This window comes from Equus caballus, chromosome 26 (genome assembly GCF_041296265.1).
Source record: "Equus caballus isolate H_3958 breed thoroughbred chromosome 26, TB-T2T, whole genome shotgun sequence".
Lineage (NCBI taxonomy): Eukaryota > Metazoa > Chordata > Mammalia > Perissodactyla > Equidae > Equus > Equus caballus.
In genome coordinates, this window is record NC_091709.1 from 38,228,566 (window position 1) to 38,244,746 (window position 16,181).

Genomic DNA, 16,181 nt, shown 5'->3' on the forward strand with positions numbered 1-16,181 from the left:
TGTTTGCAAACTCCACATAATTCTTTCTTTCTTTCTTTTTTTTTTAAATAAGCTCTACAACACGCTTCAGTGCTCCTTCCTATCCAAAGAAGCCACCCCAGGAGCCTGGGCCTTTCCTAGGCCATCATGCCCTCCGGAGCCAGGGTACGCTGGGAGCACTGGGAGGAGAGGGCACAGATTTCAGCTGGGAGACCGACAGCCTGCGAGGAGCTGCTTGTGAAGGCATTTTCCTGTATGTTGCAGTGGGCTTCCTGCGGCTTCCCAGCCCTCCGTCTCAGAGAAAGACGAAACCAATGTGATATGGTGTACGTACTTGCCAAACTGTTTATTTGCCATTCACTAGTTATGATATCGGATTTACAGAAGAAACTGTGGTACAAAGACACGCTCCAATGGTTCCTGGGCAGCAGCAGTCCAGCTGCCCTGCACAGGCTGGGCATGACGAATGCTCCCGGCAGAGGCGGGGCAGCTACTCTGACTACGTGCATTGGCCCATGTACGATGGAGTGCCTGGTCTCCTGCGCTATCTAGAAACACCTTGGCGAGGCGCTTCTGGGGTGTTCTCTCATATCATATCTGGTTTAAAACTCAAGATTGACAGTTCCTTTTTAGGAAGTGTTCACTATGTCAGTACCAGGGAGAAAGAAACACAAATTTCCAGGATACTTTGTGAACAGATCCAGCCACTGCTGCACAGAGACACTAGGTTGGGCCTGTTTTAAATAGGACTGCATTTCCCAATGTTACTTTTGCAATAGATGTGTTATACTGTCATTTCAATTTGGAAGTTTATTTTTTTCCATTGATTTTTATACATCCAGAATAGCACAAATAACCAACAGTTCTTTTTTTTTTGCACATTCATTTCCCCTAAAACAAAAAGTGAACTTTAAAAAAAAATTGGAACCATGCTATGAGCTCTTTACAAAAGTGAATAAAAAGTAGCTCGTTTTTAAGTCTAAAATAAACAAAGTAGAAAGAAGCATTTTTTTGTCTACAGTATTTAGCAAACATAAGAAAAAGTCTTTAGAAACACACACAAAAAATTGAAAAAAGTTATTACAGGTATTAACAATATTTTATAATGAAGCTTAAAATCTATTTACATACATAAATACAATTAACTTTGTTGATGCAACTCTTCTGGAAGGAAAAAAAAATGCCAAATGATCAGCCTCATGAATACTGATCTGGCTAAAGGGAGGGGAAAAACTCCAAACAGACAGACAGACAAACAAACAAAAATCCCCAAACAATTTTATACTGCAGGTAAACAAAAAGGCATTTTGTTCAGATGTAAAAAATGTTTTCCAAGATTATTGTTAAACTGATTTTTCATGTATAAAAGACCCCAAACATGTCATTCCTCCAGAAAACAAAAACCACCAAAAATAAAAACCACTAGGACGGAATGTCCCAAGGAAATAGGTATTTCAAGAACAGAAATCTGCAATCCTAAATTGCAGGACATTTGAGTGAACCCATTCATTTCCTTTCTAATCAGAGCATTTCTGTTTATGTGCACAGAAACCCTAGGCAGCACAGAGGCTGTCTATTAACTCACTGATTGTAATTTGCCCGAGAAGGCTTCAGTTGCTGCACTTGGACAGCAAGCAGATCCAAAATGGTTGGCAATGTCTCTGTTCTGCTGGAAGAAACCCACAAGCAGGAGAAAGGCTGACTCACCACGTTCCTTTAGGTAAAGGGAGGAAGACTACGGTTCCTTGTGTTCTGGACACTTGGTGTTGGGGGAGGGGGAATGTGCTATCTCCTTATAGAAAGGCGGGAAGGAGGACAGGGAGGAAGAGAGAAAGAGGGCGATACTGGGGAGGTGGAGTGGGAGAGAAATATAAGTATTTTCTGATAGAAAAATGATAAGAACTGAAATGTGTCTATGTGGAAATTATAAATAAGGGCATGAATAAGCAGAAGAAATGGCTTATTTAATCTTTCTTCTCTTGGGCCAATGCTCCCAGATACATCCAGTTATGACATTATTGGCTTAAGGGTCTCCCTGATATAAAGACCACCTTATTTTTCCTGAAGGCAATGAATGTAATTCCTCAGGAAAAAAAAAAAAGCATCGTATGAGACCTATCTCCAAAACAACTAAGATTTCACTTTTCCTCTGGAACGATTAAATACCATATATGCTGATAAGGGTCTGTGAAACTCTGAATGGCCAAACCTGTGGGTCTACAGCAAGGTGACAAGCCCTCCTCATACTTGGCTTTGAGAATGAAGACTCACTGTGAGATATTATCTGATTTCCTTGTAGGGCATTAGGCTGATTTTGAGTTGGAATATCTTCAGGTACCAGAATTGAACTGAAAAATGCAAATTTTTTTTCCTTCATTTTTTCCAAACATTTTGTCAGGTCAGATATGGCAATATGTCCTGAAAAGAACATTTAAATTCAATTTGGGGTAAATGGGCTAATGATCCTTTTCAGAAATAAAATTTTTAGGCTTACTGCGGGTAATTTTAAATTGGAGGGTAATTTTGCTGCAAAAATGTAATATAGAATAAAACATGAAATGGAATTGTGGAGGGAGAATTATGTCGAAAATGAAAATGAACATATTCTGAGTTTCTCCAAGATCTGCTTTAGCTGTTTTCTAGGTAAGAATGACCTGCCTGACAACAAACTGCTCTACTCTTTAACTCTTACCAAAGTGCTACTGCATCTGTATAAAACAAATAATCAATATATATATATAAGAAAATTCAAAAACAAGTTGTTTTAAATAAGTCCAGCTGTTTTGCTGCCTGCAGCCAAAGATCTTTCTAATTTGAATCCTTAAATTTATAAAATAAAATCAAACACTGTTCTGAAGTCCTGCTTTCAAATACTCTTCAGAGTTGACCTGAAATCGTTTCAACTAATTTAAGAGGTACATTAAATAACAACCAGATCGTTTTGAGCACACACAGGTCAAAATCAGCAGTTGGTATTTATGGTTGTACAACAACCGCATTCTGGCCAAATCCTCCAATAAAAATAGTGCCATAAAATTTACAGTGACATTGGATACATTTGAACTGTAGCCATGGGCAGCAATGACATGAATCTTCCCTGTCATGCTGATGCATGGGTAAAAGGGCACGTACCCCACAGGGAAGGGTTTTAGCCAGGTGATACCAACGCAAAAATGGGTGGTGAACGAGCAGCACGCGATGGGGTCCTGCACAGTTGGGACGATGCTCTCCCCCGAGACTCCACTGAGCACACAGGGAAACTGGCTTTTCAGACCTGCTTCTGGGCCCACCCTAGGACAATTCAGCTGGAGACCTTCAGGGGTCAAAGGCACCTGATCTAGTCCCTTCCACTTCCAGCCTTTGCAGGTAGCTACAGGTTTTGTTCTGCGTCAATGAACAGGTACTGTATCAAAGAGAAGTATTTTCTTGGAACTAAAAAATCTGAACTCTGTGTTCAGATGATCTCCTTCCTACCCCAGAATCCAGCAGTTAAGGAACCCCTAAACTCATTCATTTGGTTCCCATGGGGATACTGCTCCTCCACACAGCTTACTTTGGATTCGTTTTGTTACAAAGCATGTTTGAAATTATCACGAGGCCACGGAGTGAGCAAACCCCTAGGCAGAAAAGAAATCTTCCCCAGAGGTGCAATTATTGGCATCTACCTGAACCCTCTGGAACCGGATTTGACCTTTTCTGTTTGAAAGGAGGGAGTCAGATATGAGACCCTTTGTTGAGCTTGGCAGAAAATTCCATACTTCAGATCCTTGGAGTGACCCTCAGTATCTAAAAAGCCTTTTAAAAACATTGCTGCATTAGCTACCAACTCGTTTGATTAACATGAAAGGGAGTTTAATGTAAACAATATTTAGATAACCAAGTGATCACATTACCCATCCTTTTTTTCCAGCCTTCTTCAATGTGATACATTTAACTTTGGCTACTATCAAAACCAAAAAATGTAGTACTTGATATTTTTCTTCTTAATATAAGCACATTTAAATAATAAAAAAAAGTATCAACACATAAGTAAGTGTCTAAACATCAAGATACATAAATATCTAGGGATTCCTTGTGGGAATACAGTAGTTGAAAATGACCCAAAGCCGTAGCTGTTCCTCAAAAAACAACTACACAAAAGTCCAAAAGAAAAGTTAAATAAAAACTTACAGGAAAAGGAATCATATTTCTTTCAATTGTCAAAGCAAGAAATAAGCAAGCTGAAATTCATATATATAAAAATAAAAACCACCCCAAATGCAAATACGCATTTTGCAATTTATAAGGTGCTGGAAAAGAAAACGAAAAATATGAAATCAGATGCCAAACAGGCTGAGTTGCATTCTGCCCCCCCCCGCCCCTCCCCCCACCAACGCAAATTCCACACTTTGGAATAAACAACTTGGTTAAAAAGTGAAGTCAAGGGTATAAAATCTTTCTTTTATTCACAGCATTGCTAAATCAGAAGCATTCACAGTTTCCCTCTGGGAATCTTCCTGTTTGCCTTACAACGTGTCCACGTGGTGGTGGCGTGGACGGCCTCAAGTCGTGTCAGGTTTGAAAACTCGGAGACGGGCCAACAGCGACTGGCGAGCTGCACGGACTTCAGAAGCGCAGGCGGCCTGGGGGCCCGGCCTCGAGCGAGCTCCCCGGTCCCCGGGGGATCACGGGGGTCACGGGGGCGCGCGCCCCCCGACGGTGGCCGGGCCGATGCGGGTTTCAGAACAGAAGGCTGGGCCTGGAGGAGGCTCCTCCCGGGACGCCGGGCCTGGCTGCCTCGAGGACCGGAGGCCGGCCGGCGCGGGCGCTCAGTAGGGCCGCCACACGGCCTCCTCGAGGCGCGCGGCGGGCGCCATGTTGGTGGGGGAGTTGCTGTGACTGCCCTCGGCCTCCACCACGTCGCTCTGGTTCGGGAGGCTGGGGTTGAGCAGCGCCGAGCCGGTGGACGCGTTGGTGCAGGGCGGCAGGATCCGCGGCGGCGAGCGCTCGCCGCCCACCATGGAGAACTGGTAGGAGCCGGCCGAGGCGCCGTAGTACAGGTGGTAGGACGGCGAGCTGGCCTGGAACGGGCCGCCCTGCGCCTGCGACGAGCCCGGGTAGGGCGGCGGCAGGTACGTGTGGTAGCGCGTGGCTGAGCTCATGGCCGACATGCCGATGCCGATGCCCGACGTGACGGGCGTGGGAGAGTAGGTGAAGGCGCCAGGGTAGTGCATGCGAGGGTCTGAGATGGACGGCAGCGCGGGGAACTGGCGCGGGTCTCCGAAAGCCGTGAGGTCCGGCGCCGCTGTGGGGCGGGCGGGAGGGAAATATCGTGAGATGGGAGTTCAGGGAGGCCACGCCCCTCCCGCTGCCGGCCCGCCCACAGGAGGGATACCGAGAATGCTGCTGCCCAGGGAGGCGGGGACTACCCAGAATGCGTTGCTCAGGGAGATGGAGACTTCCCAGAATGCTGCTGCCAGGGAGATGGGAGACTACCCAGTATGCAGCTGCCCAGGGAGATGGGGACTACCCAGAATGCTGCTGCCCAGGGTGATGGGGACTACCCAGAATGCTGCTGCCAGGGAGATGGGGACTACCCAGAATGCTGCTGCCCAGGGAGATGGAGACTACCCAGTATGCAGTTGCTCAGGGAGATGGGGACTACCCAGAATGCTGCTGCCCAGGGTGATGGGGACTACCCAGAATGCTGCTGCCCAGGGAGATGGGGACTACCCAGAATGCTGCTGCCCAGGGAGATGGGGACTACCCAGAATGCTGCTGCCCAGGGTGATGGGGACTACCCAGAATGCTGCTGCCAGGGATATGGGAGACTACCCAGTATGCAGCTGCTCAGGGAGATGGGGACTACCCAGAATGCTGCTGCTCAGGGAGATGGGGACTACCCAGAATGCTGCTGCCCAGGGACAGGGGGATTACCCAGAATGCTGCTGCCCAGGGAGATGGTATGATAATCTCTAGTAATAGAAGATAGTAATATATGATATGATGTAATGTAATGTGGTATGCAGTGTAGTATGGTTATAATATATAATACAGATAGTCTAGACATAATGTGTGTAATATAGATATAATATTGATATAATTCTGGGGTTAGCAAACCCACCTGCCAAATCCAGCTGCCACCAACTTTTGTATGGCTCACAAGCTAAGAATGAGTTTTACTTTTCTAAATGGTTGGAAAAAACCAAAAGAAAACTAATATTTCCTGACATGCAAATTATATGAAATTTAAATATCAGTGTCCATACATAAACTTTTGTTGGAATAAGCCTCACTCATTCTTTTATGTATTACCTATGGCTGCTTTTGAGCTGTCACTGCAGAGGTGAGTTGTCGTGACATAGACCATAGGGCCCAGAAAGCCTAAAACATTTAGTATCTGGCTTTTTAAGAAAAAAGTTTGCCAGCCCTTTATATAATCAATATATTAATATACCAGTGATAATATAAATTTAATCCATGATATTAATATAATTATAACAATATATAAATAACACCATATAACATTCTATCATAATTGCTAGTGTAATGGATGCGTTAATAGATTAATATTAATAATTGTTAGTGTAATGGATGCATTAATAGATTAATATTAATAGAATATATCATACCTATGAAATTGTGTCACAACAATATTAATATATAACATTTTAATACATTATACATAATATTTAGGTTGAATCATAGGAAATTGCCATTTCTGTAAGCTTCAAACAGTTAAATATTGGCAATTTCCTGTGATTCAATCTAATGCATGCCAGAGTAAGCGACTGTGAGTGAACGTCAGTGGCTACTAATACCTCTCTTTCTCCCCGACATCCACCTTCAGACTAGTTCCACATTTTTAGAAATAATACAGCCTCGATTTCACCTAATATTCTCTAATATGTGCTTCACTGGTTTGTTAACATGAATTGCTGCAGGACCTTGACTTATCCACTCCCTGTTTTGCACACGTTGCAATTCTGCCAGGAATGGCAAAGCTTTGTCTATAAAACGCATTTCGTTAGGATGCATTTACAGTTTCACAATCTGCTTTTGGCTGTCCTTCACTACGTCGTTCTACATTTTTATTCACCACAGGCTGCCCTTGGGAACTACTAGGGGGTTTGGGTGCCAGGGAGGGTTCCCTGTGTCCTGTAGATCGGAGTTTTTCAACAGTGGCACCATGACATTTTGGGCCAGATAGTTATTTGTTGGGGTGGTGTGGGCCTGTCCTGTGCATTGTAGGATCCTTGGCCTCTGCCCACCAGATGTCAGTAGTGCCCCCACTCCCAGTGTTGTGACAACCGACCATGTCTCCAGACTGCCAAAGTCCCTGGGGTAGGGGTGAGGGGGGTGCAAAATCACCCCCCGCTGAGAACCACCGCTGGAGATGTAGAATGGCATCCTAGGTACTTTCTGTTCCTCAGAATTGTTCATTAAATGACCAGGCCAGGACTATAGCCTTTACATCAGCAAACCCAAAAGACAGCAACCAAACAGAGCAGAGACAAGAACGAAATGTTTTAAAATTTGTTAAGTTCTCAAATCAACATACAAAATAACTCCCAGCTCAGGATGGCATGTGGCCTGTGTCCTTTTGTGTTCTGGCCCACAGAGAAACTTGATGGAGCCAAAACTTGCTCTGAAAGGAAAGCTACCAGGGTGGATTAATCTGTTTTTGGAAGGCATCCGCTGTTGATCAGCTTCCTCATATTTCAAGCCTATTATTCCAGCAGGGAGAGCTAGTGTTCTGGTTCTCGCTCTCTTTCTCTCCCTGCCTCCTCTCCCCTCTCCCCTGTCTCCTGTCCCCTGTCCCTTCCCCTTCCCGTCCCTTCCTCCCTCCAAATGAGCTCCTCTGTAAATTTGGGGCGAATGTGCTGAAGGGATATACTTCTCGTCAGAGAGGTAATTAAAGTTTATAGAAACAACCGAAGTCTGCAGCAAATCTCTCCACTAATGAGGAAACCAGGAGTCTGACTTTCAAACAGACACTCCTGTTAATCTTTTCAAAGCAAGTCAGACATGTGGGCAGGGAAAAAGCTGTAAACTGACAGAGGTTCTAGAGCTGCCCTGCCATGGCCATTGCTCGTCCTGAAGCCAGGCCGCACCTCATTCCACAGTGTTTGTCCCTGCCCGCTCACTGGGGCCATCTCTGAGCAAGCCCCGTGTCACTTGTTTTTGCTCCCACGGACAGCTGTGACATGTTTGAGTGTTAACAGGAAGCTTTACTCCATTTTTCCGGTTAGATTTCTATAGTCTAGGGAGAAGCCGAGGCAGGAGGAAAAGCATTAGGCAATACGATCAATTTGTTGTCATCTGATGCAATACTCCGAACACAAATAAATGACTCCAGCCATTATTCCTCCTGCTTCACTTGCCCTGAGACAAAAAGGTGAATCCACGGGAAAATGAATGAAAGGTCACTCTGTTTCACGGCAATGTCTGGACATGTTCTGTCAGTCTGTTCCAGCTACTACGTGGTAACCTGGTGATGGGACCAAGTTACTGGAATCCTGAGTGAGTCCATGGTTTGTCATGGACATAAGTAATGGGATGATGTTACAGTCTCAGCTGTCAGAGGGAAATAGTAGTTTCACTTGTGGGCAGAAATCTGGAAGATCTTAAATATTGCCCGTGATTCTGCTTCTGTCTCCACAGTACCATCCATTTGGTCAAATTATATTTTATGCACATTTTGAAAATAAAACAACTTCGGCCCTCTAGATGCTTAGATTCAAATGATCTAGTCAAATGTTTGTTTCCATTCTTATGTCTAGTCTGACACCTTCTACCAGGCGCCACCAGTCATGCACGATTCACCCACCCGGCCATAGCTCATCTGTCCTTTTGGCTGGCCTGGTGCCCCCTTATTCAGTAGCAGTGTGGACAGAGGTGGGGACCCCTGGTATTCACAGGGAGCTTTTAAAGAGTAGGAAATCTGGGGATTAGGAGGTTCAGGTATTTTGGTTGGAAATGTTTCCCCACCGCTGGGGCTAAATATTTGCCGTGACGGCTCAAGCCTTCCTTCCGCAACTTGACGTGGAGGAAAGCAGCCCCACGCGGGCCCCTCCCACTACCCCCGAAGGATTAAACAGCCGGAGCAGATAATGGCTGCCTTAAAAGGATCTTTTGCATGACTCAGATTAATGCATGCTGTCTGTCTCCCAGGTTGGCAGCTGAACATTAATTTTTTTATAAAAAGAAGAAAAGCAAAAGAAAAGAAAACCTCCAGATGACAACTGTTTTCAGACAAGGTGTGGAGTCTGTCTGCAAAGGAAGGAGAGAGAGAGAGAGAGTGACAGAGTGCAAGTGCCCCATGCAGAAGGAAGCCCAGTTGGAGCCGGGGGCAGGCAGGGGGCAGAGCACAGAGCTGGGAGGCGAGATTAAGACGAAGGGCCAGCACAGAGCAGTGTCGGGTTCTCAAAGCTGGCGGCCAGGCAGCCACTTTCTTTTATGTGTCCCAACCCCCTCCTGCCCCCAAGCCTAGGACAACACTTTTCAGGCCTGTGCTCCAGGCTTGATTTCTCAGAGGGCGATCTGCCAAGTTGAAGAGCAGGCGCCCCCGCTGTTCTCCCCCACTGGCGAAAGCTCATCTGCAATTCTCTCTGGTCCCCCCTCCACGACAGCAGAGGATCGTTCTTGGGTGCTAAAATGGGACATGGTTTTTATCTGCTTCACACCCTCGTGCCATAAAATATCCTTCCATACTCCCTGGGTCATTGAAGCCTAGGTTATTCAAAAGTGTAACCGATATGAGATTTGGGAGTACACATGTTACTCATTCCTTTAAAAAAAAAAAAGTCACCCTTGCCTGTGAACACTGGTCAGCCAGAGCAGCTGGCCCCTAGGGTTCTTGGACTATAAGGTGCCGATCTTGGGTGGTGACCAAGTCAAAAGACTTACATAATAAATTCCAAGGGACAGACCCACAGCAGGGACATTTCCAAGGAAAACAGTAATTCTTTCAGATGTAGACCATAGCCAGTGGGCAGAGCAGTGCCACTGAGAAGAATCAATAAAAGCTGACAAGTGCCTTTGGAATCAAACCAGTCCTGAGGGAACAGAACTTCTAAAACAACAAGCTGGACAGACATCGTAATTCCTATGCTTTTCCCTCAGCTCCTTCGCCCAGGAGGTGCCATGAAAATCTTGGCATTAATGGCCAAAAATACTGTGAAAACTGAGCAACTATGTTGGCTTTCCTATTTCACTATAGTGCCCAAGAATACTTGAAGGCAGTGGTTCTCAACTAGGGGACTGTTTTGGCCTTTGGGACATTTAGAATGTCTGGAGACAATTCTGGTTGCCATGATTAGGGGCTGCTACTGTCATCTAGAGGTCGGAGATAGTGCTAAATATCCTACATTGCACAGGACAGCCCCCCACGACAAAGAACTATCCGGCCCCAAATGGCAATAGTGCTGCTGTTGAGGAGCTCTGAGAAGGTACTCTCTGAAGCTCTGAGAAGAAGCTAGAGCATTTGGTGAAATCTCAGGTAAGCACCATTGTCTGCAAAACACAACATTATACAGTGTTTAAAATGGCAGACTTGACACCTTTGCCCCTACCCTTCCCCCTAATCTGCTATAATCTGATCCCAAGAGCTGAAAAGTGAAAACAGCCGCCCTCCCCCCAACACACATGAAGGGTGTTTGCAGGCTTCGTAAGGCTGAACTTCTCTGAGGGATTTTCACAGTTTGGTCCAGCTCCAATTTCAAAGCCCCAAACAGGGAGTTTCTTCTTTTGCTGTCAACAAAGGAATTTTTCTCTGTAACTCCGATTTCCCTGCCCACGAGCAAGAGTGAGTGCCAAGCCCAGAGGTCTCATAGGTTAAATGACTAATATTTAATGAGCTCGTATTAACAACAATTATGCTAACCACGACACCTGAGCTTCCCACTCTGTTCCTCCAACCCAGTATGAGCAGCTTAGTCGGAAATGTCTCATTTGGGGTATCCTTGTTTCCCATTCCACATGCACCCCAGTGTGCTGTTCACGTGCCCTGTGAAAGCTCACCCCCACCAGCTGGACCAGTCCCGTCTGAGTTCTAGAAGCAGACTACGTTGGCCTTTTATATTATTAACCCTCAAGCTGCCACCCTTGCCTGCCAAATGTGAGCAACCTCCAAGGAATCCACTTCTGCAAGCCACTTCCGTCTCCACATCCATAATCTCTGCCTCTGGGTGTCAAGGAAAATCAGTGCATGGGTGTAGGACTTAGAGATAGACAACCTTGTCTTTAAAACATATTTTATCCAATTAAAAATGACTGCCAACCCCTTCATGCATCTCCTCTAGTCTCCCGAACTTTCCACCCTAGTGTGACTTCAGAGTGTGTTTTCAAGCAGCTTACTTGAGAGTCGACTAGAAAGCTCTGCAGAGAGGGTTGTCATGCCGCTGGCCCGTCCAGGTGAGATGGGTGTTGCTGGGTGTACAGAAGGGGAGGTGATCGATCCCAGGTACTGGTAGGACTGATCGTAGGACCACGGTGGGGATGGCTGGATCTGCCTTGTATCTGCAGAGAATCAGGGAGGTCAGTTACATGTAGAGTGGGGCGGGATTTAAAAAAATAAAAAGTCTGTTAATAAGAAACTCCAGTCATGCACTGCCTCTTGATGGGGATATGTTCTGAGAAATGTGCTTAGGCGATTTCACCATTGTGCGAACATCATAGAGTATACTTACACCAACTTAGTTGGTATAGTCTATTACACAACTAGGTACTAATCTTATGGTACCACTTTGTATATGTGATCTGTCATTGACTGAAATGTCGTCATGTGGCATATGACTGTAGTCACCTTTGTTTAAATATGTTATACATGTCTGTGGCCTGTTTACCAGTGTTCAGTAAGCCTACTTAAGTATTTGGTGTTGTTCTATGATTTCTCCCCCAAAAGATACTGAAATATAGTTTGTGTTTGATTCTTGAAGACTTTCATCTGATAACTGTTCCTTCCAAAGGTTTTATGGAATCATGACGATAATGATGAGAGGAGTTGATTATGCTTTCCAGGTAGGAGTGTTTATGTTCACACTGTTGAACTTACAGCAGGTATTGACCGCTCAATTACAGCCTTACGAATAATTACAATTAGCACCATCATAAACACTTTATAAACTCAGGTGGTCACCTATCTGTACTTCGTAAGCAAAAAAAGAACATGGAATTTCGGTATTTTTTTGTACCTTTGGCAAAAATAGTCCATGGGCTTTTACATGTTTTCTATTTAGGTGGATTCTCTTCCAAGAACCACAGCAAAGGTCTCGCTGGGAAACTAGCAATGAGGCCTGAGGACCAGTTCACAAACCCAGCAGCAGAGAGCTGGCTCCATCACCCAGACCAACTGAGGCGACCCGCTCCTTTTCAAGACCTCCAGTTTGCAACTTTTACAGGGTCGAATGTTGAGCAAGTATTTTATAGACTGCCGTCAAAAGAGGGCTGGGATAGAGAAGAAACGAAAGTCTGACTTCAGAAGAGTTAGGTAAAATGGTCTTTGTAAATTTGACTGCAGCATTCACAGGAGTCTTAGACATCAGAAGCATCACACTGTGACAGATGAAAAGGAGGAGGAAAAAACCCCTTCTATTCTTAGGCAAAATGTTGAGGAAATTTAAATTGAACACTGTCCCACCACAAAATAGCTTTACATTTCTTTAGGGTTGAACATTAATATTCTCTGTGTCCCCCGTTGTTTGTGGGCAAGGCTGACGGCGAACCATCTACCTCCCCAGGGTCTTCATGGCCAGGGCTTCCTCATGCTGGGAGTATATCTAGAAAGAGCAAAGTTCCTTGGGAAAATACCGGGTGTAGGTTTTGTCTCTGCCGTGACATAAGGAAATGAGTTATTCCTACCCATTATAAAATATTCAGATCTGCTCCCTCCAGGGGTTTTTCATTTCCGGCAGGCAAGATTTGCCTTTTCTTTTTTTCTCTTTGAAGTTGTCATAGTGGACAAGAGAATCAGGCATTTGGAGACCCCAGGCTTCCTCCTCGCTCTTCTCCCGACAGCCCCTACTGTCCCTCATACTAACCTATTTCTTTTCTTTAAAATAACTGAATTTTTAAAAAAGTTTGAGAAATCTGGGCAAATATTTTAACTTAGGATCTTTGAAATCTACATTAAGGAAACGTCTTCATTTCATTCTGAATTTTAGAAAATTTGAGGAGATGGTAAGCGATAAGAGAGCTGGTTCATTCTAAAGTCAGTGGAAAATAAACGTTCAACCACAGTCAGAGATCCTGCATGATCTTACAGCTAACAATCTTCCCGATAATTGAAAGCAAATAGCAATAGCAGATTGTTCAATATTCTTGTGTTACTACAAGTATTTTGCTCTAAGTGAAAAAAAATTGTATACTCATATTTTCTCTAAGACCTGCATATGTCCTAGATACACATGTTTGCTAAGTGAATATATAGTACTCAACTATTTTAATCATTTATAAAGCAAACAAAAGAGGTTTTATAATTGTCATAAAGCCCTCCGGGGTGTGAATTGCGGTACAGAATTCATGCCTTGTTGTGTAGACAGCCCAGCACCCCAACCCCATGTCTAAAACCACAGTAAGCATAAAGTATTAGGCCATGATTCATGCTCTGTCATGTTTTACTGTAGTGAAAAAGTTGTGCTAGGCTTTTCTAAACTCATAATTAAACCATGCAAACGTTGCATAATGTTTCACAGCCTTTTAAAAATATGCTTTGGTAAAATGATCTTTATGATTAAAGTCCAAGTTCCATGTTGTTTTTTTTTAACACAGGGTTTTAGATTCAACATCTTCCTTCCCACCCCAACTTAGCTTTCCAGTGTTAGAGGGGGCAGAGCACTAAAGACTCAAAGGCCCCCTCGGCGATCAGTTTTCATTCATGTGACCACAGGGAACTGTCCTTGGGTTCATTGCCAGTGGTGGGCCAGAAGGTGGTGATGGCAAGCTTCTCATGTCGTTTTTGGGTATTTTCTTCTATGTGTATTATTAATAAAAACCAAAAACCAAACCAAACCAAACCAGAACAAAACACTGAGGGCCAATAATATGGTGTCTGCCGAGTTTACTATTCAGTTTCCGTCCTTGCTCTCATGGGACCAGTGTGAACGCATGAAGGCAAGTATAGAGATGGCAGTGCTGTGGGCCGCCCCAAGCACTGGACTGAGAGGCAGGAGAAGTGGCCTCTGGGGCTGTCTGCGGGGTGACCCTGGATTACTTGCTCACATTTTCTTCTTCTCATCTCTGAAAGGAGATCATCTCTTAGCCCCTTCCAATATGACAGTACAGGATTCTAATTCAAATAGGTCGTACACAGTGCTTCTCTGCTTATCTTGTATATTAAACAGTCAGAGAATAATCAGGTGGAGGTGTGGGGTGAAGAATGGGGCTTGTAATAATAAATATGTGCATTCTGGGAAGAGGAAGCAGACAGGGATAAGGTGGGGGTTATCCAGAAGTCATAAGTTGAGGAAAAGAACCACGGTCAGTCGTTCTCCAGAGAGTAGGGCTACTTGTTCTTGAAGGGATTGCCTCTGACAAGTCAATCCATCAAAAAGAACAGAAGTTTAGTGAAAACTTCCTATGTGCTAGGCATGTGCTAATTTAGCTGGTAAGAGAGTGATGAATAAGACCAATATGGTCCTGGCCCCATTGGAGCTTATAGTGTGATATTAGTGAAGATCCCAGGACTATATGATGCTTGGAAAGGCTTCTTCCTATTGCATTAATCATGCTGAGAGTTGCTTCATTCATTCATTCATTCATAAGTTCATGAAGTTATTCATTTCCTCATTCATTCATGTTGCCAAGGAGCATTTTTGCTTTACCAGGGCCACCATGTTGGGGACTCAGCAGTGAATGGATTTGAGTCCTTGCCTTCAGGGAGTTACAGCTAGGGGGGACCATGGGCTGTATCCGGGCAAACTGTTGGATTATCTGCCTAATCTGGACTTGCAAACAGCTGTTCCTACGTTTGAGCTAAGAACCGTAGTGGTATTTATTGCATGCTTGTGTTCTGCCTCTGAGAGGAGCAGGCTAGGAAAGCACCTAGTTTACGTCATGGACCGATTTCGGTTTGAATCCTGCCTTCCCCGTAAACTAGCTATATGACTTTGGGTGAGTCACTTATTTTCTCTGATCCATACTTTTCCTACTTCAAAGAATAACAGGAATAAGTGAGATAAGCTATATATAAAGGAAGTATCACAGTTTTGGGCCATATTAAATGCTCAATGTGTCTGACTAATTTTTTTAAAGATCGGCACCTGCACTAACATCTGTTGCCAATCTTCTTTTTCTTTTCTTCTTCTTCTTCTCCCTAAAGCCCCCAGTACATAATTGTATATTCTGGTTGTAGGTCCTGCTGGTTGTGCTATGTGGGACGCCGCCTCAGCATAGCTTGATGAGCGGTGCCATGTCTGCGCCCAGGATCTGAACCCACGAAACCCTGGGCCACTGAAGCGGAGCGTGCGAACTTAACCACTTGGCCCTGGGGCCGGCCCCTGTCTGACTGATTTTTTATGATTATTACTAAAAAGGGAAAGAAATCCATGCCAAGGGACTTATCTGATATTTATTGGTAAGGCCACAAACACCTGCTCCAGGATGAGGCTCAGGTGATACTGTTCTGTTTACAAAGGGCTTGACGGCCTTCAGCACTGGAGAGGAACTGGACTCAGGAGATTAAATGGTAAAGGGGGAAGAAAACTGCAGAATTCGGGTGAAGATGAAGATTCAATCTCAACCAATTTATGTTTCCATGAAAAAACTACTGGATTAGAAAGTTTAAATTTGAGCCTTTCTGCATCTGTTTTTTCCAGGTTACGTATGTTTTGATGCAGCCAGTTACTGAGGCCATTTTGTGATGGGTTATTTTCAGCCCTTTGGTCATCAAAAAATGAGGAAAACACACTCCACATTCCTTTTTTTCTTTTGAAGATATGTACTTTTTGTGTGTGTGTGAAGATTGGCCCTGAGCTAACATCTGTTGCCAAGCTTCCTCTTTTTTGTTTTTCTCCCCAAAGCCCCTGTGCATAGTTGTATATTCTAGTTGTAAGTCCTTCTAGTTCTTCTATGTGGGATGCTGCCACAGCACAGCTTGATAAGCAGTGCATAGGTCCACACCCAGGATCTGAACCAGCAAATCCCGGGCCACCGAAGTGGAGTGAACGACCTTAACTACTCAGCCACAGGGCCAGCCCCTCTCCACATTCCTGAGCCCCACTCCC

General features: G+C 44.5%; 1 protein-coding gene across 8 annotated transcripts in view; it reads right to left on the minus strand.

Annotated features, from left to right (window-relative positions):
* Positions 1 to 299: 299 nt before the first annotated feature.
* The window catches only part of RUNX1 (RUNX family transcription factor 1), a 263,885-nt gene continuing 248,003 nt past the window's right edge, over positions 300 to 16,181 (minus strand). For all 8 annotated transcript variants that reach the window (XM_070252582.1, XM_070252579.1, XM_070252581.1 and 5 more), the window contains 2 exons: positions 11,317 to 11,478; positions 300 to 5,263 (listed from right to left, as the gene is read on the minus strand). In XM_070252582.1, the coding sequence (XP_070108683.1) occupies positions 4,788 to 5,263; positions 11,317 to 11,478 (638 nt within the window). In that variant the 3' untranslated portion in view covers positions 300 to 4,787. The remainder of the gene's footprint in view (positions 5,264 to 11,316; positions 11,479 to 16,181) is intronic.